Source organism: Lutjanus erythropterus, chromosome 21 (assembly GCF_056507025.1).
Source record: "Lutjanus erythropterus isolate fLutEry1 chromosome 21, fLutEry1.hap2, whole genome shotgun sequence".
NCBI lineage: Eukaryota > Metazoa > Chordata > Actinopteri > Lutjaniformes > Lutjanidae > Lutjanus > Lutjanus erythropterus.
Genome location: NC_139337.1, coordinates 18159735 through 18177175, shown reverse-complemented (window position 1 = coordinate 18177175; position 17441 = coordinate 18159735). Strand labels below are relative to the sequence as shown.

The window sequence follows — 17441 nt, the reverse complement described above, 5'->3', positions numbered from 1 at the left end:
TTTGCAGCTTAATGATATAAGCCGAGGTTTTATGACTGAATTTTATCACTCCATTAACCGACTACTGTGCTTTATTACAAGGAGGAAGAAAGCAATTAAAGTAATTAAAGTAATGCAACATAATTCTCTTGCATGGTTAACTTTTGCAGTGACGTTCATTCTGGTTTCAGTCTGGTCTGTTTGGCAGCACCGAGAGTCCCTGACAAGGTTTCCAGGGGTCCTCAAACAAGTGAGAAACACTTTAATTTCCTATTATTTCACTCCATAAATTTCAGTGGGGAGAACCTGAGTGAAATGGGGTAAAACTGTAGGCTGTAGTTTTTTTTTTTTTTTTTTATCTATTTACAAAAATAACAGTGTATTTTTTTGCCTGCTATCCAAAGTTATTATAGTTAACTAAAACTAAGCTGAAAAATAAAACTAGGTGTGAAAAAGCACTTTAGTCAGCTAAAATAAAATAAAAAACAAAACTAACTGAAACAATATTGTGTGAACTAACTAAAATAAAAATAGGAAGCAAGTGTTTGTCAACCTTGGATGATTTCATGTTTTCACTCTACCTCTTACATCTTGCCTATGACAAATATCCTCCCACACACACACACACACACACACACACACACACACACACACACACACACACACACACAATAATTTATGAAAAAAAAGATATAATACTGAAACTGATACAGACCAAACTTAAACTAAAAAAAATTGAACAATAAAAAATAAACTGAAACAAGCAAACCCACTCAGGAAATTGAAACTAAACTGAAGTAAAAAGAAAAACTGAAATTTAAATAGAAATAAAAATTAATGAAAAACACCAAGCTATAATAACTCTACTATTATCCCAGCTATGTGATCTCATGTGTAGCTACAGCACAGTTTAACACTCTCCTGTACTGTCAAGCTAGAGGGACATAACTACAACAATCTCGGAAGTACATTAATTACCCCTTCAAAATAAAATAAAATAAAACATATAAAGTATTGTGCAGTGCAGGCCTGTTCAATTACTGTTTTAGATTTGAAAAAACAAAACAAAATGCCAAGGGGCTGGAGGTTTACTTATCCTATGTCTGAACTGATGTTTTAATACACACAATATTACCTTTAACATCTGTTTCCATTCAGTTTGACTAAAATCCCTTGTCTTAAGCAGCCTGAATTAAAACTTGAATAATAAGTGTTTGTACTTAACAGTGGCCATGACCAATGAATGGACTAATTAGCCCTCTGATAAAATTATAATTTTCTGCTAAACAATGCAATGTAAATACTTATAAACTTAAAATGTTATATGTTTTTTTTTCATATTTATAAATGATGAAAGGGACGTATTGGGTTTGTTAAAGGGCTGGATTCAATTGAAATCATGAAAACAATTTGATTTCAATCTGTGAGTTGGGATTTTTTAAAATAAAACCTGTTGCTGCGGGTTTATTTTGAAAACCTCAGCAGGAAGTCTCAGTGTGTACAGTGGTTAGCTTGACAGTGGTCCTCCTCTCTGAGTTAAAGGCTGTGGGGAGGCTGGATTAGGATGAAGATTTTAGGAGTCACATGGACTGAACTTTCAAACTGGTGTCCAGTAGTTGTCCACTACTCACAGACGAAGCTGTCTCACGTCGTTGTGTGACTGCCACCCTTGTTTTTTTTAATTTCATTTTTAAACTTTGCTCGCTTTTCACGCGTTTTTACCCAGCATCCCGGCTTTGTTTCTCGACTTTTCGTGGACTCCCCTTCACTTTTGACCATGCTACAAACTTCACACATCTGAGAACCTGTTTTGTGATGTGAAACTTCGCCGAAGGATTTAAAGTTTGCATTTATTCACTCACTTCACAATGACTGAGGAGAGCAGAAGTGAGCACAGAGCCGAAAGCGGGAAGGACTTGGAGAAACAGCTCCGGCTGCGAGTGTGTGTCCTGAGTGAACTTTTAAAGACTGAACGGGATTATGTTGGGACACTAGAGTTTCTCTCGGTGAGTTTTTGTGAATAATTTGAACCCAGAGCACAAAACTGCACATTTTTTACACAAGTAAATGAAAGCCCAGAGCAAACAAACAAACACGCAGCCTGTTTAGTATGCATGGTGCATCAGGCTGCAGAGCAAAGAGCTCGTCCACTGTTACATGAAAATAACCTGCAGTACAAACTCTCCTGCATGCCACCGCTTCTTTTATCAATGCGAGCAGGATGTCTGACACGAGAATCGGCTTTTAACTGCTCTAACACTCTTTGAACTCATCCCTGTGATGGAGATATTAACTTTTCAGATTGCAAGTGTGAAATTGGGAGAACAGGCACAACGAGGCATGGCACCGCTTTAGTTCTTGCACAGCCAGTGTGATGTTTAATCCTCCTCTAACAGCCTGTGAGCAGCCTGTTATAGAGGCTCATAGTGGTTTGTCTGGCAATAACTGATCACAAACTATTGTCAGACATCTGGGGCACTGGATCATTTAAGATTTTAGATGGAGATAAACCACCAAATCTTTAATTTTTTCTTTTAAATTACCACATTCTTTACTACTTAGTGTTTACAGTCTTCTGCAGTTTCAAGTTATAGTGCAGGGGTTCCCAAACTTTTTCATGTCAAGGACACCCACAGCAGACGCACATTCAACCATGATCTAAAGCTGCAACTTACAATTATTGTCATGAATCGATTTTCAGTTAATCTGCTGATTATCTTCATGGTTAATTGATTAATATTTTGGTCTATAAATGGGTAAAAAACTGTCAAAAATGCTCATCACAATCTCCCCGAGTGATTCTTCAAATTGCATCTTTTGTCCAGCAGTCCAAAACCCAAAAGGCTCTCTTTGTACTTTCATAAATGACAATGAAAAGCAGCAAACGCTCACATTTTAGAAGCTGGAACCAGCAGACATTTAACATTTTTGTTTGGTGAACAAAAAGTTTTCTTTCTATCACCTAACTCATTAATCGACTACACATCTGTAGATGTAAACCGTATTTCTTCCCTTGTTATTCTAACTTACATAAAATGTGATAGAAGTTCAAATATCCTATTCCTTCTTTTACTGAGGATCCACTCAAGAAACCCTCTTGGTCCCTGGACCCCAGTTTGAAAACCTAAGTATATCAGCTTGTTGTACCCGCCTTTACAATCATTACATGTTGAAGTGAAGGAGAGAAAGAACTGAAATGCATGAGGGAAACGTCTATATCTCAGCAGACTGCATCTTTGTCACACTCAGGCTTGTAACTTTGTGCTGCACAGCATTACTCTTCCCTTCATATGATTACCGCACTTCCCACACAGCAGAGGGGAATACAGGAGAGTTCATTTTTACTACTTCCTTTGCCAACTTCTGATCAAATCCAGAAGTTGGGAAGTCTTGCCAAGGACGGCACAGGTGGACTCAAATGAAAACCACTGGCACTGTCGCTCAGATGGCAACATATCTCTGGCTGCACGCTGGTTGCTGCAACACAGGCGTGGTGTGCTGTCAGATCGATGGAATAATATGAAACTAACACTTAACCTCAAAGACAGGAGGGAACGGAAATTTTGCTAATGTCACCTGTTTAAACTCTGTGAAGTTGTCACTGTGTGCACCTGATAATCAACTCTTATTTGACAGACAAAGCTCTGGCTGTTGTGGTTGTTTGAACTGATATTATGCAATTTGGGATGTGTTTTTTGGATGCTATTGCTGTGTTTCACCACTGATTTTTGATTCCAGTTCTAAAGATCGTAGTTTGATTAGATTCTATATCAATTTGCTGAGGGGTATTTCAGTCGCAATACCAATTTTAATGTATATAAAAAAGATTCTCAGACAAGTAATGGTGTAAATTGTACAAGGAAGGATTCAAATCTCCTTAGGGAGGGGTAGCGTTCAAAAAAGTTTTTGATACTGATATCTTGGCTTTGACAGCAGTTCCTGAACTTTTTTCAGTACCAAATGCATTTGAACAAAAAGAAAATTACGCTACACATTACATTATAGTTTCACATTTCAAAGGAAATGTTTTTCCTGCGTGCCTGACAGCCAATCACCAATGAAATCTTGGTAGGGTATCGAATTCTGATTCTTCACTTGCACTGATGGAACTGCTTCAGTACTATTGCATATTGAAAAATCCTTTGTCATTTGATACCAAATTTGATGCCTAAGGAGTAAATCTCATAAATGTCTGAGCAAATAAGCATGGCTTTCTAGCACTATACATCACAATAGAGACATGCTGGGAAAAAATGCCATGTAACAATCAGAGACAGGGATCATTGTTTTTTGTTTTTTTACCACCCGGACTTTGAACAGCTTATTTTGTTCCGTACTGTAATGTGTAATATATTTTTTCTTTTTGTTAAAATGTATTTGCTATCAAACAAAGAAACGTTCAGGATCTGCTATCGAAGCCTAGATATTTGTTCTGGAACTTAGATCTTGATACAAGCATGCTGTGTGTTTATTGGCTCACTGATGACTTTCTCCTCAGGTATCAAAATTTGGTACCAAATGGCGAGGTGTTTTTGATACTTGATACTTGATTGTGAAGCTTTCTGGTCGGTGGCATAAAATTATCAAAGTTCAGTCCGCAGTCCTAAACCTGGTGCATTATTCAAAATATTAACATTTACATTACAAATCGACCCTCCAGCATTTTCTGGCGCCAGTTTTCTCAGCTGTTTCAGTGCAATGGGAACTTTGCAGGCAAGCCGGGTCGAGGGGCTCTGTGTTGTGTGTCATTAAGAGTGCTATTTCCCAGACCACATGTATGAATGTGTACAGCCTGACCTCCCTCCCACTGCCCAGATGTTTCCAATGGAGGACAGAGGGATGGAGCTTTATCTGGCCTTTCTTAGAAGTGGCATCACTGGAGAAACGGAGGAGGCGATTACATGAGGGAATGTGTCCTCTGTCCTGGTGGTGGGGGTTTAGGGAATGCAGCCACCCCTCCTTCATTCCCCCCCTGTTGTGCTGGAACTGGGATTCATTTCAGAAGCGGCTGCTCCTTACAAGGCAACTCTGTTCTGGGCTGGGAATGTCGGGATGGATGCATCAGATTGAGATCTGACAGTGAAAGATAGCTTTTGTTGGTTTTAGCAGCGTGTTACAGCTGATGGAGTTTGATGATGATGATGATAAAGAAGCTAGAAAGTGTGTAAAAAGACAAAGAGTGGCCATTATCTACTGTCTTATCATCTGGGAGGTCCTGGGGAACATCGTGGAAGATACCCAGGATGATCAAAGACAACCCTACTGGGGAGAGGGGTCATATTGAAGACTTTCATCTGATCACACACAAACACACACACGCCTGCCTGCCTCCCCCGCTTCCTCTACCGCCACGCTGCAACCAGTTATGAAGCACACAAGTTTCTGTGTGTTTGGAGGCCCCCCTCTGTGAGACTCCCTGGTGGGATAATCCATGGGAGTCCGAGCACCAGCAGGGAGAGGCGTAGACGGGATATTGCTAGAGGGGTGAAAGGGAAAAGGGTAGAGCGGATCATGGAGTAAGACGTTGCCAGGAGGGTGAAGGGTAAGGAAGGGGGGTTGGGGTGGTCACTGCAAGTGGCTGGGCTTGGTGCCTCCTCTTGTAAACCATATTTCCTGGAGGAGGAATTCCTCCGAGGTTAGGAAATGCTGGGGAACAATGAGGCTCCGGTCAGTAGCAGAAGTTGAACAGTAGAACAGAGATTGTTGCTGCTGATCCGTGGGACCCAAACACAATGCACCTAGCAAATACTTTACTCTTAAGGTAGTGGAAAATAACAACGATGATTGCAGAGATTCGTCCCATGACAGTCTGAGTCTATTGTGTGGCCGCAGCTCACCTCTTAAAGGTGTCGGTATCGGAAAGTCTAAAATTAGAGGTGAGCTGATGGGAAAACACGTCTGCCCTGATTACGCCCATAGCGATCCTGAATACTGCATAGATCTTGTACATTAATGAAATTTTGTTTGGTTTAATTTTATTTTCAACTGGCACTCAGTAACATAACATTAGTTCTCATGGTTCTTTCCTGTAACGTGATTGGATGCTGCTGAATTGTTTCAGACAAAGTGGATCTTTGCTGAGAACGAATAGTGCTGTAGTTGGGAAGGTATCAAGTATTTTCAAGGTCATGTTCAAGTGAAGTCACGAGTCATTTGTGTCAAAGTCCAAGTTGAGTTGCAGTTCGGTTTTCAGTTGTGTCAAGTTGAGTTTAAAGTCACCATATTTGTGACTTGAGTCTGACTCAAGTCCAAATTATGTACAGTCCAAACCTGTGTCTAAATTTGATCCTGATGAAGAGTTGATATGCATCGTTCTGGTGAAATAATCCTACGAGCACAGGCAAACAAACATAAGACACAGTGCCTTAGTTTTCTCCATTGTTAGTCTCTTGTTATAATAAGCAAAACTTCCTGGATCTTGTTGTCTTTTTGTCCTTTAACCTTTCTCACCGAATAGCACCTGTTGGTTCAGCCATTATGTCCATGCAGCACCTCCTTCTCCCATTATGTGCTGTTGTAAATTTGACTTTCTTTGAATTAAAACAACCTTTTACGCTGCATGCGCTTAATTTGCACAGTAGTCTGGCAGTGAGAGGACAGCTTCTAGGAAAACTGTCTGAAATATCTCAGGCCTCTGTTACATAATGAACAATTACAGCTGGAGATAGTGGGCGGCGGTGGACACTGGTGTTTATCTTTAAAAGGCTGCGAGCCAATAAAATGACAGTCATTCTTAGAAATGTCTCAATGAGGGGAACAAATCAAGACTTAATGTAAACAGCCACTTTAATGAGGTGTTTGCTGTTCTGCTGTTTTTTTTTTGTAACCGTGTCAAATTAAACACTTAACTTAGTCTCCGCCATTGTTCGCTGTTGATGGAGAGACATTGAAGGCCATTTGCTTGCATGATAAGCACTTAGTAGACAGAATTCAAAAGAAAGGACAATGGGGGAAACCTTTCATGTCCTGATTCTGGAGGGAGATCTGAGCCACAAGTTAACTTAATATATTCCAAAGAGCCTTGCAGTGCATTAAGTGGTCCCTCAGCTGTTGCCTCCCTCTCTCCAATAACAGTTTGCTGAGCTACGAAGCAACCACCGAGTGTCATGTTTAAAACATTTTTAATCCCTTGCATAAATTGAAATTAAATAAATGTGGGCTGAGACATTGTAGTGCTATGGAATCCCAGATCTTGCCATTTAAAGTTAACTTAAAGGAGCATTGTGTAGGATTTAGTTTGATCTAGCACTGAACCTGTTGGAGAACCTACATGGCTGTGGAACTATAGAGCCAGTGTTTGGTATTTGTACTTCAATACTTCCCACCTTTGGAAATACCGTATCTCTATTTTCACATATTTTGACAACAGCTTCATCCTTGTTCTATTTCCTGAGCTTCATCTTTCAATTTCAATCAATTGTATTTCATGTGCAAAAAATAGGTCCGGTGTATATCCATGGTTGTCAGTGGGTGGCATTCTGTTGGATAAAGTCTAGACTAGTAACAAGGTCCATAAAGTCCACTGCTCTAGGATGTTAACTTTCATTTACATGCAAGTTAAAATTCATGTGGAAAGGTTATTGGTCAACAAACATGTCGGCGGTCACTTTAAGTCAGTAGCGTCTTTTCAGTTGAAATGACTGCAGGAAGTTGGGAAAACAAGCCTAATGGAGAAAGCAGCTGTTAAGAGAAATCATTTGTCGGCTCTTAGAAACCCAGGTGTTCATGCAGACTGTGTGTGTGTGTGTATGTGTGTATATAGAGGTTCCTCATTTCTCTCTCACAGGGCTTGTTTACATCTTGGCTGGGATGGTCAGGTTGTCCCAGGTTGCAGCGCCAAAAAGTTTTCTTTTTTGCTCGTAACTTATGACCAGTGGTCAGTCCTGAAGGAGGTCAGGTCAGGGAGGGGGGTTGATGAGAGAGTCTATATGCTCTCCGGAAAGACAGCTGATGACCCCAAAGGCCACGGCCCCTTGTTCCCATCCCGTTCCTGTCTGTTAATCTGTAGACTTCATGCCAACTTCCAGCTCCCCTCTGATGGAAACAGGAACAGAAAATGCTGATGGTCGGTGCATCCTGATTTGACGAAAACACACAAACAAAACTGTGTAAACAGAGAAAACGTGTTGTGGTTATTATCAGGCTATATATGGAAGCATGTTGTATTTAACAACAACAAAGCAAAAATAAAAAAACTCTTAGTTTTAAATGAATACTGAATTAAGTGAGATGAATTGAGGTATTTCAAACTTTTCCTTACAGTAAAAAGCGACTTTGTCACTATTTTAGGGATCAGAAACCAGCTATCTTAAGAGTTGTTGTCTGGATCTGTTGGAGGAAGAGGGGGAGGAGGAGGAGGAGGAGGAGGTGGAGGAGATGCGGGGTTAAAGAGGGCAAAAGGAAAAGTTGTTTATGTTAGTGTAATGAGACTGACACCACGTGATATACATTAGCCCCTTGTACAGATTTTTAAAATAGCTTTTTTTAAGAGACAGATCAGATAAGACAGTCCATATATTAAGTCACATGATGCTGGTGAGTTGGGATTGGCTGGTTTTGAGGCTGATGGCGAGTGCCCCCGGCCCACCATTTACAGTTGCTTACATTAGTTTGTTTCCACACTGGGCTGCGTGAGGTGATAAGAGATTCCACAGACAGGGGGTATTTATATAGGCTGCTGGTTTTTCCCTGATTGCTCTCTTCTTTATTACTTAATCACCTCCTTTATTCAAAGCTGATGATTGCCCCATCATACAGTTTTTCGTTCCACTCCTATGTCCTCTAATATTTCATCTCAAATCTTTCTCTTTCTTTACACCACTGTGTCCCAGAGGGACATCTGGTCCATCCATTATGGACGCTGTGTTGACAAGAAAAGTATTTTTTTCCGATTTCCTTCTTTGTGAAGGCTTATTTTGATTCTTACTAGGCTGACCAGAATCTTACTATTTTACCTTAAATAACAGATTCAAAATTATTTTGATTTCACGCTGACTTTTTAAAAAATATTTATTTATATATGATCGTAACGCAACACTTAACTACACTTTGTCACATACCATCAGTTGTGTCACTGCTTTTGGTGACACTGGTTCATATTTCTGGGTTTCCCCTTTGATATCCTCTGGCTGCTGTGCCTCAACTCTGTGATTTACGGAGTTTATGGATGGACAGATAGCTTTACTTGGTGGTTTGGGCATCTGGAGGTGGATGTTCTCTCAACATACTCTCTCAGCCTCTCTCATATTGGCAGGACAGTGACGGAGGACATCAAGAAGAGAGAAAGAGACAGTGACAGAGCAAGAGGCCACTGGACAAGAGTAAATCTTGTACTGTACTGAGTTTCCTGATAGACAGATAACTTTACTTGTGGCTAAAGTGACCACTAACCACTACAAACTGTAACTTTGACTGAAAGTGTCACCTTTTTTTTTCTGTTTTTGTTGGTGAGAGCTTTGTGAAATAAATGATTGCGAGACGAACACTGAGCTGGCCTTCTTGTTGTTGGATTAGTAAATAGTTTTGGCTGGCTTGGTGTGTCTTTTTTTGCTGCACTTACTTGATGTTTGGCTGCATTAGCAAAGTTATAGCTTTGCTAATATTTTTGATCATAAGTAATGTAATGTACAGCTGCACTGTGGGGGTGCCAAATTGCAAAAAAATACCAATTCTTGAATAATGTTGCCCTAATTTAGCTTTAATCCATGTGCATAGACACAGCTCTATTTGTGTATGTGTGTGTATTTGTAAGAGAGGTGATATGTTTTTCTCCTTCACTCTTTTTAATTGGATTGGGTCAGTCAGTCTCTGCTCTCTGAGAATACAGAGTATAGTTTCTCTCCTGTGTTTGTCCCCAGTGTGAGGCCCCTGAAGTGATTATGTGGCTCACTTGCATTTCAATTTCACACCACTGCTGCCTCGACACAAGCGGCCGGCCTGATTATAAGTGTAAATGCATTCTATCTTTGTCTGGTCATAGTACTGTATGTTTACGTTGCGCGCAAACCTGTTTAGCACCCAATCTTAAAGCTAAATCTGCTTGAAGATGAATGATAGTGAGGATTAGCTCAGTGACAATAGAGCTCTCTCCTGCAAAGCATTTTGTCAACTTTTGAGTCCCATATCAATAACAACACTGAGCGGGATAATCCTTCATCCTCCCATTGAGCAATTTCACTTTGGGAGCTGCTCTGTTTTGCATGCGTTTCAATATTTTATCCATTCATCTTCTCAAAAAAGAGATTTAGTGATTTCCTAGATTCAGCAAATGTGATTACTGCTGGTAGTAGTATTCAGAGTACATGCATGTCTTTACTATGCCAAGTTGTAGAATTACTGTAAATGTATTGTGAATACCGGTAATGTTCAGTGAAAGGTGTTATAGTGAAAGTTAATGTAATTTAATGTAAAGGGTGGTTTCTAAGGTTTATTAAAAGTTTAAAAAGTTTTGGCTGTAGCTACATACAGATATTTCCAAATGTTGAACTATTCCTTCAAAAACCTACAGTGGCTGTCAAAAAATGCGAAAGGCGTTATCTATAGCCAGGATTTAGTTTGTCTGTTTTCAGCTACTGTAGAAACATGTCGGTGCATTATGTTGCTGTTTGTGGAAGAGAACTGGCACCCTCTGTAGATATAAATGACACATTCTGAGGTAACGAAAACACTTATACATATTGTATTCAGTTTCTTCCATATTCGGTCAGTAAATCATCATAAATTTTACACACTTGACCTTAAGAGTAAGGAAGTTAAAATGTTCATCTGATGCCCAGCTCTGCCTGTTTGTCCTCCAAACTTGTGCTGCAACATTGAATGTTAGAGAAACTGATATTTTGCTTTTTCTATAGTCTAGTCTACCAGATAACTTTATTAGGCCTGTTTGGTTGCAGTGTTTTACACTTTGTCTCTGTCAGGACAAATATGTCTACATCCTTCAAGCAGGTTCTTGCACTGCAGAGAGCTCTTTTGCTTTTGTCCCAGGGGCCATTTTTCAAGCAGGATTTCCTTCCTTCCTGGCCCTCCCCGTCTTTACATTGTACTGCATGTTTCCTGCTTCAACACACACACACACACACACACACACACACACACACACACACACACACACACAGTCACACACACTTCCCCCACTGTCTCCACCGGGCCAGGGAAAGGAGAGTTGCCCACTTGGCAACATCGAGCGTCATTGCATAGGGGATAGGGCCACAATGACCCCCTCCTGCATTGAATCCATCGAGTGGATTCAGCTCAGGAGGCAGGGGTGGTTCTGTCCTGCTGCCCGGAGGAGAAGGCCGCCTTTGATTTGGCCAGTGCCAGCTGCCTGGTCACATGGTGCTTACGTGCAACAAGTAGAAGAGTGGCGGGACTACGGTAGACACTTGTCAGGACGTCAGGGAGTGTGAAGGGGTCATCATCACAAGGGGGCCTGTGTTTTAGCTGGCACGCTGTCCCCCAGGGAACACACACACACACACATACACGCACACACACACACAGTATGCCTGCAGTATCAGTTTAGCACTCTTAAACCTGCTTCAGCTTAGCCATAATTCTGCATGACAGCAGAAAAAAAATAATATGTTTACAAGTTAATTAAACACTGGTCTGTTGCTCATCAGCCAATTTAAAGTTATTGTTTGTAAAAAATTTAATTATGAATCGGTCTCCCACGAACTCTATAGCGCAGCTCTGTCATCATTTTCAAATCTGATTTTAACATTTTTGATGAAGCGTCCTCAGAATATGTTTAGACAAGTTTGCATGCTCTCTCTCTCTCTGGTTTAAACTCACACTTTCCATGGCATTCATGTCTCTGTCCGTCCTGCATTTCTGGGCTCACAATCCATAAACATCCAGAGCTGCCCAGCCAGACATGATGGGAAATTCCACTTCACTCCAAATTATTTAATTAAGCACTTGAATGGGATTTGTTATAGAGGCTCTGAGAGTTAGACAAGTGTCTCTCTGTCTCTAAGCACGCCGTGTCCGCAGACATCCTTTTCATGTCTGTCTGTCTTTTTTTTTTTCCTTTTTTCTTTTTCTTTCTGTTTTATTTTGAGTCTTTGAAACTGACTCTTTAATACCAGCAACTGGACCTTGTTTGAGGAATAGGAAATGGAAAAGCATCTACTTTCCACTTTTTAAAGTTTTAAATGGCTAAAAGCTGGAGGTCAGATGGGTTTAAGTTTTTGGGTAGTTCAGAGCAGCAGATAAATTTATAACCACCTTATAAAATTTTTATGGCAAATTTAAAGATTCAGTACACAAAAAGCAGCATTATAGAAAAACCGAACTTAAAGATTTTAAAACAGTCCTTAGAGCTGAGAGGAACTACAGAGCTTTGTGGTTTCATCTCTATGAGTGATCACTGTCACGTTGCACACAATTATAAAATATAAAAATGTTGATTAGAGCAGATTTAAAGTCACCTTCCATAAGTTTCAACAGATCTGCTCGTGTTGTGTTTAAGAATACTGTGTCTTGTTAGTCTGAAGTGAAAATGTTAACTGACTATGACTATGTTGGACTGACTACAAAGTACAGGCATCGATGTTGTGTAGTCAAGCACAAAAATTATGTGGAAAAATATCTGTAATGTTTTCATACCTTGGCAGACGAGTTTGCCTATTCTTCATCTTTAGAGTGTTAGTGTTCAAAATACAGACAACAGACTGAAGGAAACCTTTAGTTCCTTAAAAAAAGTAGTTGCTCGAGTGTCAAATGAACTCTGGAACAGTTCGTTACTGTTGTGAACACCATTCGAGCCAATCACAGAATTATACCATTGTATGCGTAATTTCATTGGTTAAAAAAACGCGTTTGCTACCAATATAGCAAACTGGCAGGGGACAAACCTGGACTCATGCCAAATTAAGAAATACCTGCATAAAATGATATAATACCTGTTGTCTTACGAGGCGTTCATGTGCACAGTCCTGTGAAGTCCGCTGATATGCACTCCAGACACCAACATGAACAGGACCTGACGGTGCTCCATGACGAATGATATCTAGGAAGAAATTTGGCTAATGGCAGTAATCCTCACATTGGTTGGATTTAGGGACTGGTGTGAACCTGCCATAAAAGCTCAGGGCACTTTGGGTGGAAATGTGGTTTTATTGAAACACCAGTAGCTGAACCCATCTAACTTACAATCTAACTCTTATCAAGATTTCTCAATAGCTAAAGTGTAAAAATGTCCAACTTGAATTGATAATACTCTTTTCATCACAAAATGTCAGATAGCTGTTACACTTATAAGCAAAAAGGACATAACTGACTATGAAACAGTATGTGTAAGTTAAAAGGTCACTCAATCACAATAAAAGGAGTTAATATTCAGTAATTAGGGGTATCCATTCTTGCTCATTTGAAAGACACAGTGGCTTAAATCAGGCTGGGGTCTGTACCGCTCTGTTGCAGGCATGTTGGCGTGGTGCCTCCTGCTCTGTCCATTCACAGACGAAAAGAAAGGCATGATGAGCAGAACCCCGGCAGGAGGGGGTATTTGTACTGGTGGGAACGCTCCCAACAGTCATGCTAGAGGAGAGTGAGAGTGGGGGAGGAACTGGCGAGATAGCTGTTCAATTCTCCATTGACAGTGTCCGGTTCTATGTGTGAGGCTGACTCTGCAGGTTTCCTTTTTTCTTGCCAGTCGTGCTGAGATGGATGGCGGGGGGCGGGGGGGGGGGGGGGGCTCCAGCGGACGATTTGGAGCCTGAAGCGGTAATCTAATGAACAGTCTGGGTGTGTGACAGTCATGCTTGGGAGTGCGCCAAAGATTGGGAGACTGATGCTCCTGCTTAGTCATCTTACAGATCAATACAGGGTCCTGGTGTGTGGCTCTGATGGGAATTGCCAGCTATCAGTGGGTAATGGTTTGCATGGCTGCACATGGAGATTGGGGAGGCAAGACAGGTTTGGTTTCTAAAGGCTAACTCTCATCTACTGAAGGCCGGTCTCACTGCCTAATATCCAATTTCACAAGTCAAAAGATCTTCCTAATATTACTGAATTTGCCTGCCATTTATAGTGCTATCATGGGTGAAATTGAACAGACCCACAGGCGGTCAGGCATTCAGTTTAAGGAACATGACCACAAGTGTCATTTTATGCTTATGTGCTCGTTTCACTCCAGTATCAACCGTGTGAGTAGCTCACCAGGAATCAGGCGTAGACATTGGACACAGACATATTCATTAGAAAAATTGTTTCATTCCAGCTGTTTATGAAAAGCCCTGGGTGCCAAGGTCACTGGAGGGACAAGAAGAACATCAAAGAGAAGGATTTGTCTTTACAGTAGCGAGTTCTTCAGATGCTTCAAAGCACATTGCTTGGTTGGTCTGATTTTTCTTTCTTTACAAGCCAGATTCTTCCTGCATTTTTTTCAAAACAGGTATTTCCCACGACAGTTAACCCTTTCTAAGTCCTGCCCCCCTTTGCTCTGTGCAGTTGAGTGAGTCTGGCATAACCTTGGTCTACTTTTTTTTATCTCTGCTGTTTCCTGTACTTAGATATGTTGTGTGCTAGGCTCGTCTGTGCTGAAAAGAAAACTAACTTTTGAAGATGTTGCTGTGGCCCAGCACTATTTCCAAGAGCCCAAAGTGATGGATAAATAACAAAGAAAAGCAGCGATTCTTCACATTTAAGAGGCTAGAACCAGCAAATGTTTGACATTTTTTTCTTGAAAAACTACTGAAACGATTAATCAATCAACAAAATAGTTGGAAAATAATTTTGTTTCCATTCACTAATAGATTAATCATTGCCACGTGATTCAAATTACATTCCAGTAACTTTCTCTATTTGTCTTGAAAGAAGCTTCTTCAGCTGCAGTAGTTTATTTATTTGTGGGAGTCTGTTGCTCGAACAGACAGCCGAAGCTTTAAAATGAATGTCTTTCAAAGACAAATGAACTTTTGTTCACCAGAGGAACCTGTCAGATGAATGCACTCTACTGTATGTTCTCTGTTGTTAATTAAAACCAGAGGCCCTGCATTGAGCTGTGCAGATGAGCCTTAATAGCCACTCCCAAGATAGACACATTAACATTCCCCACTGTATTTATAGTGTCTGTTTCCTGTATACATTCCCAGTGGAGAGACTCGGGACAGTTTGGGGAAGCTAGCCAGAGGCCTAATGAGATGGGAAGCACAGGATGACTCCTGGAGGTGTCATCGGGACCTGTTGAAGACAGGGGGCTTGTGGGGAAGAATCACTACAAAGAGCCTTTTCTGTCTTCTCGGATGTTCCCCTGTGTGCTCACAGCATCAGAGGCTGACTCTGTCTCCTGTCAGGCCCTTTTGGGGGGAAGTTAAGTTTTTTCTTGCCAGGAATTTGTGTGTGTGTCTATAGGTGTGTGTATGTTGTGTATGAAGGCGATTTAACCCTATAATGTTGAATTCCGGTTTAAAAGCAGTCTCTCTGTGCAGGAAGTATGGTAAAGGCACCATATCCTCCCCTACAGAAGAAGGCCAAACAAGGCTCTCTTTTTTCCCCTCTCCTCCTCGCCCTCTCTATTTCCTCTCTATCTGTTTATTATCCCCGCCAGGCGTAACGGACTTGAAGCTTGTCTGCAGCTAATCTCAAATACTATTGGACCAATCAGCCTATTTTTTGCGACCTCTGTGATTCACAATTCTTGAAAAACCTTGACAGCCGTTGACACCGACAAATGACCACTTGGACTTGAGGATGAACTGAATACATTTTGGTGGCCAAAAGTTAATCAAAATGTTCAGCTCTCCATCTCCACCATATCTTCGTACTCCTCTGTAAAAATAGTCTGGCGAAGAGAGCATCCTTTTTATTTTTATCTACCTATTAAGCCATGATAAATTGAATCTTGTGTTTCTACCTCTAACAGAAAAAAATCTGAGATTCTTTTCCATAACATACTAAATATTGTCGTTAATCATTAATGGGTTAAATTCCTTCAAAAGTACTGGTTAATATCGTGTTAAGTACCGTATTGAATTCCTTCTTTTTCACTTCATACATTAGATGAGTCTGGACAGACATGGATGTAAACTGTAACTTGATTCATTGGTGGGGACACACAACTGTGAGGTAGTAATTCTGTTTTTTGACTGCTCTGGTTGCATCTGGCAGTTGCAGTGGCATTGCAGTAGGTTCTTCACAATCAGTGGCCTGGCAGGGACTCTACCGAGTGCACTCTTCTGGTCTGTCTCGTCTCTGTCTACCCCTGCTGCTCATTTTCTCATCAACACACACACACACAACAAATCCAGGCAGAGACTCAGGTGTTTTCCGAGAGCTTGCCTGAGGGTACCAAGCTGCTGGCGCACCTGTTACCCGCCGTCCTTTAACTGTTATCACAGCACTTTATTTTTCATCTTGTTGTCCTCGGGGACAGATGTATGACAGAGTAACACACACACACATACTCAAAAACACTGTTACGTTAATGAGCATACCTTCACAGTCTAGTGATTCACTACAGTGGGCTTTTTCGTGTGGAAGCCGTTGTTTGTGTCTCCATCTCTGGCTTTGAATGGTCTTTGTCTCGTCTTTTTTATCTGTTAACAAGAGTGGATTTGTTCACAGATGGTGGATTGGAATACATTGAAATACCTGGACATGTGTGTAGTTGTATCCCTATAGAATGCAGTCCTTTTTTTACACCACAAATGTAATAGTATTGGACATATTCTTGTTTGTGTGTGTTTGTTTGCCAGCTCTCCAGTCATGACAACAAAGCGGATCAGTGAATCATCAGTGAACAAAAGAGGTAGTCTGTCCAATAGACTCGGAGAAAGGCCTATTCATTCTACCAGAGTTTATACTGGTGACCAGTGCCAATGAACTCAGATTGGACCTTTTTCCACCATTGTTAGCAGCAGCAAATGCAGCTGAACTTTGGTAGCAGAAGTTTTAAAATTGTGCTGACAGACGTACTATTCTCCTCTTTTTAATATAGCTGCTTCAGTACTTTTAATTTCACGGCGAACATGGTGTTCTACAGTCGAACCAATCGATCCGCAGGGACCTAAAATGGTTGTTTTGCGTGTAATACATCAAACGGGCCCCATGTTCCTGCCCACTCCTCCAATAGTTTAAACTTGAATGCATTAGCAGATGTTTGAGGCTAGCTTTGTACTCGATTTAAACTCATTTCTGTAGCATGGGAGCAGATAAGCTCTTTTTTTATCAAAGCAATTTACTGCATCATTTTGCTCTTCTGGATCTGTTTAGTGCTCTTTTCCGCTCTGGGTGGGATTTGTATTCCCATCACAGCCCACTCTGCCGGGGTGTGTGGCTGTGTAACATGATGAATGACATGCTTTTTTCTCCTTTTGCACTTTCTTCATTCTCTTGTTCACTCACTTCACATTAGGGTCTGACCAACACTAGATTTTTAGGGCTGTTGATAGTTATTAGGATATTTTACAGTTTAACAATAAAGATATCAATGTACTGAAACAATAAACTTTCCCTGT

At 40.8% G+C, this 17441-nt stretch overlaps 1 protein-coding gene across 1 annotated transcript in view; it reads left to right on the top strand.

Moving 5' to 3' along the window:
• The first annotated feature begins 1534 nt into the window (after window positions 1-1534).
• Window positions 1535-17441, top strand: part of prex2 (phosphatidylinositol-3,4,5-trisphosphate-dependent Rac exchange factor 2) — a 132413-nt gene continuing 116506 nt past the window's right edge. Inside the window, exon 1 of the mRNA XM_084746923.1 lies at window positions 1535-1985. Within this exon, the coding sequence (XP_084603049.1) occupies window positions 1848-1985 (138 nt within the window). The 5' untranslated portion in view covers window positions 1535-1847. The remainder of the gene's footprint in view (window positions 1986-17441) is intronic.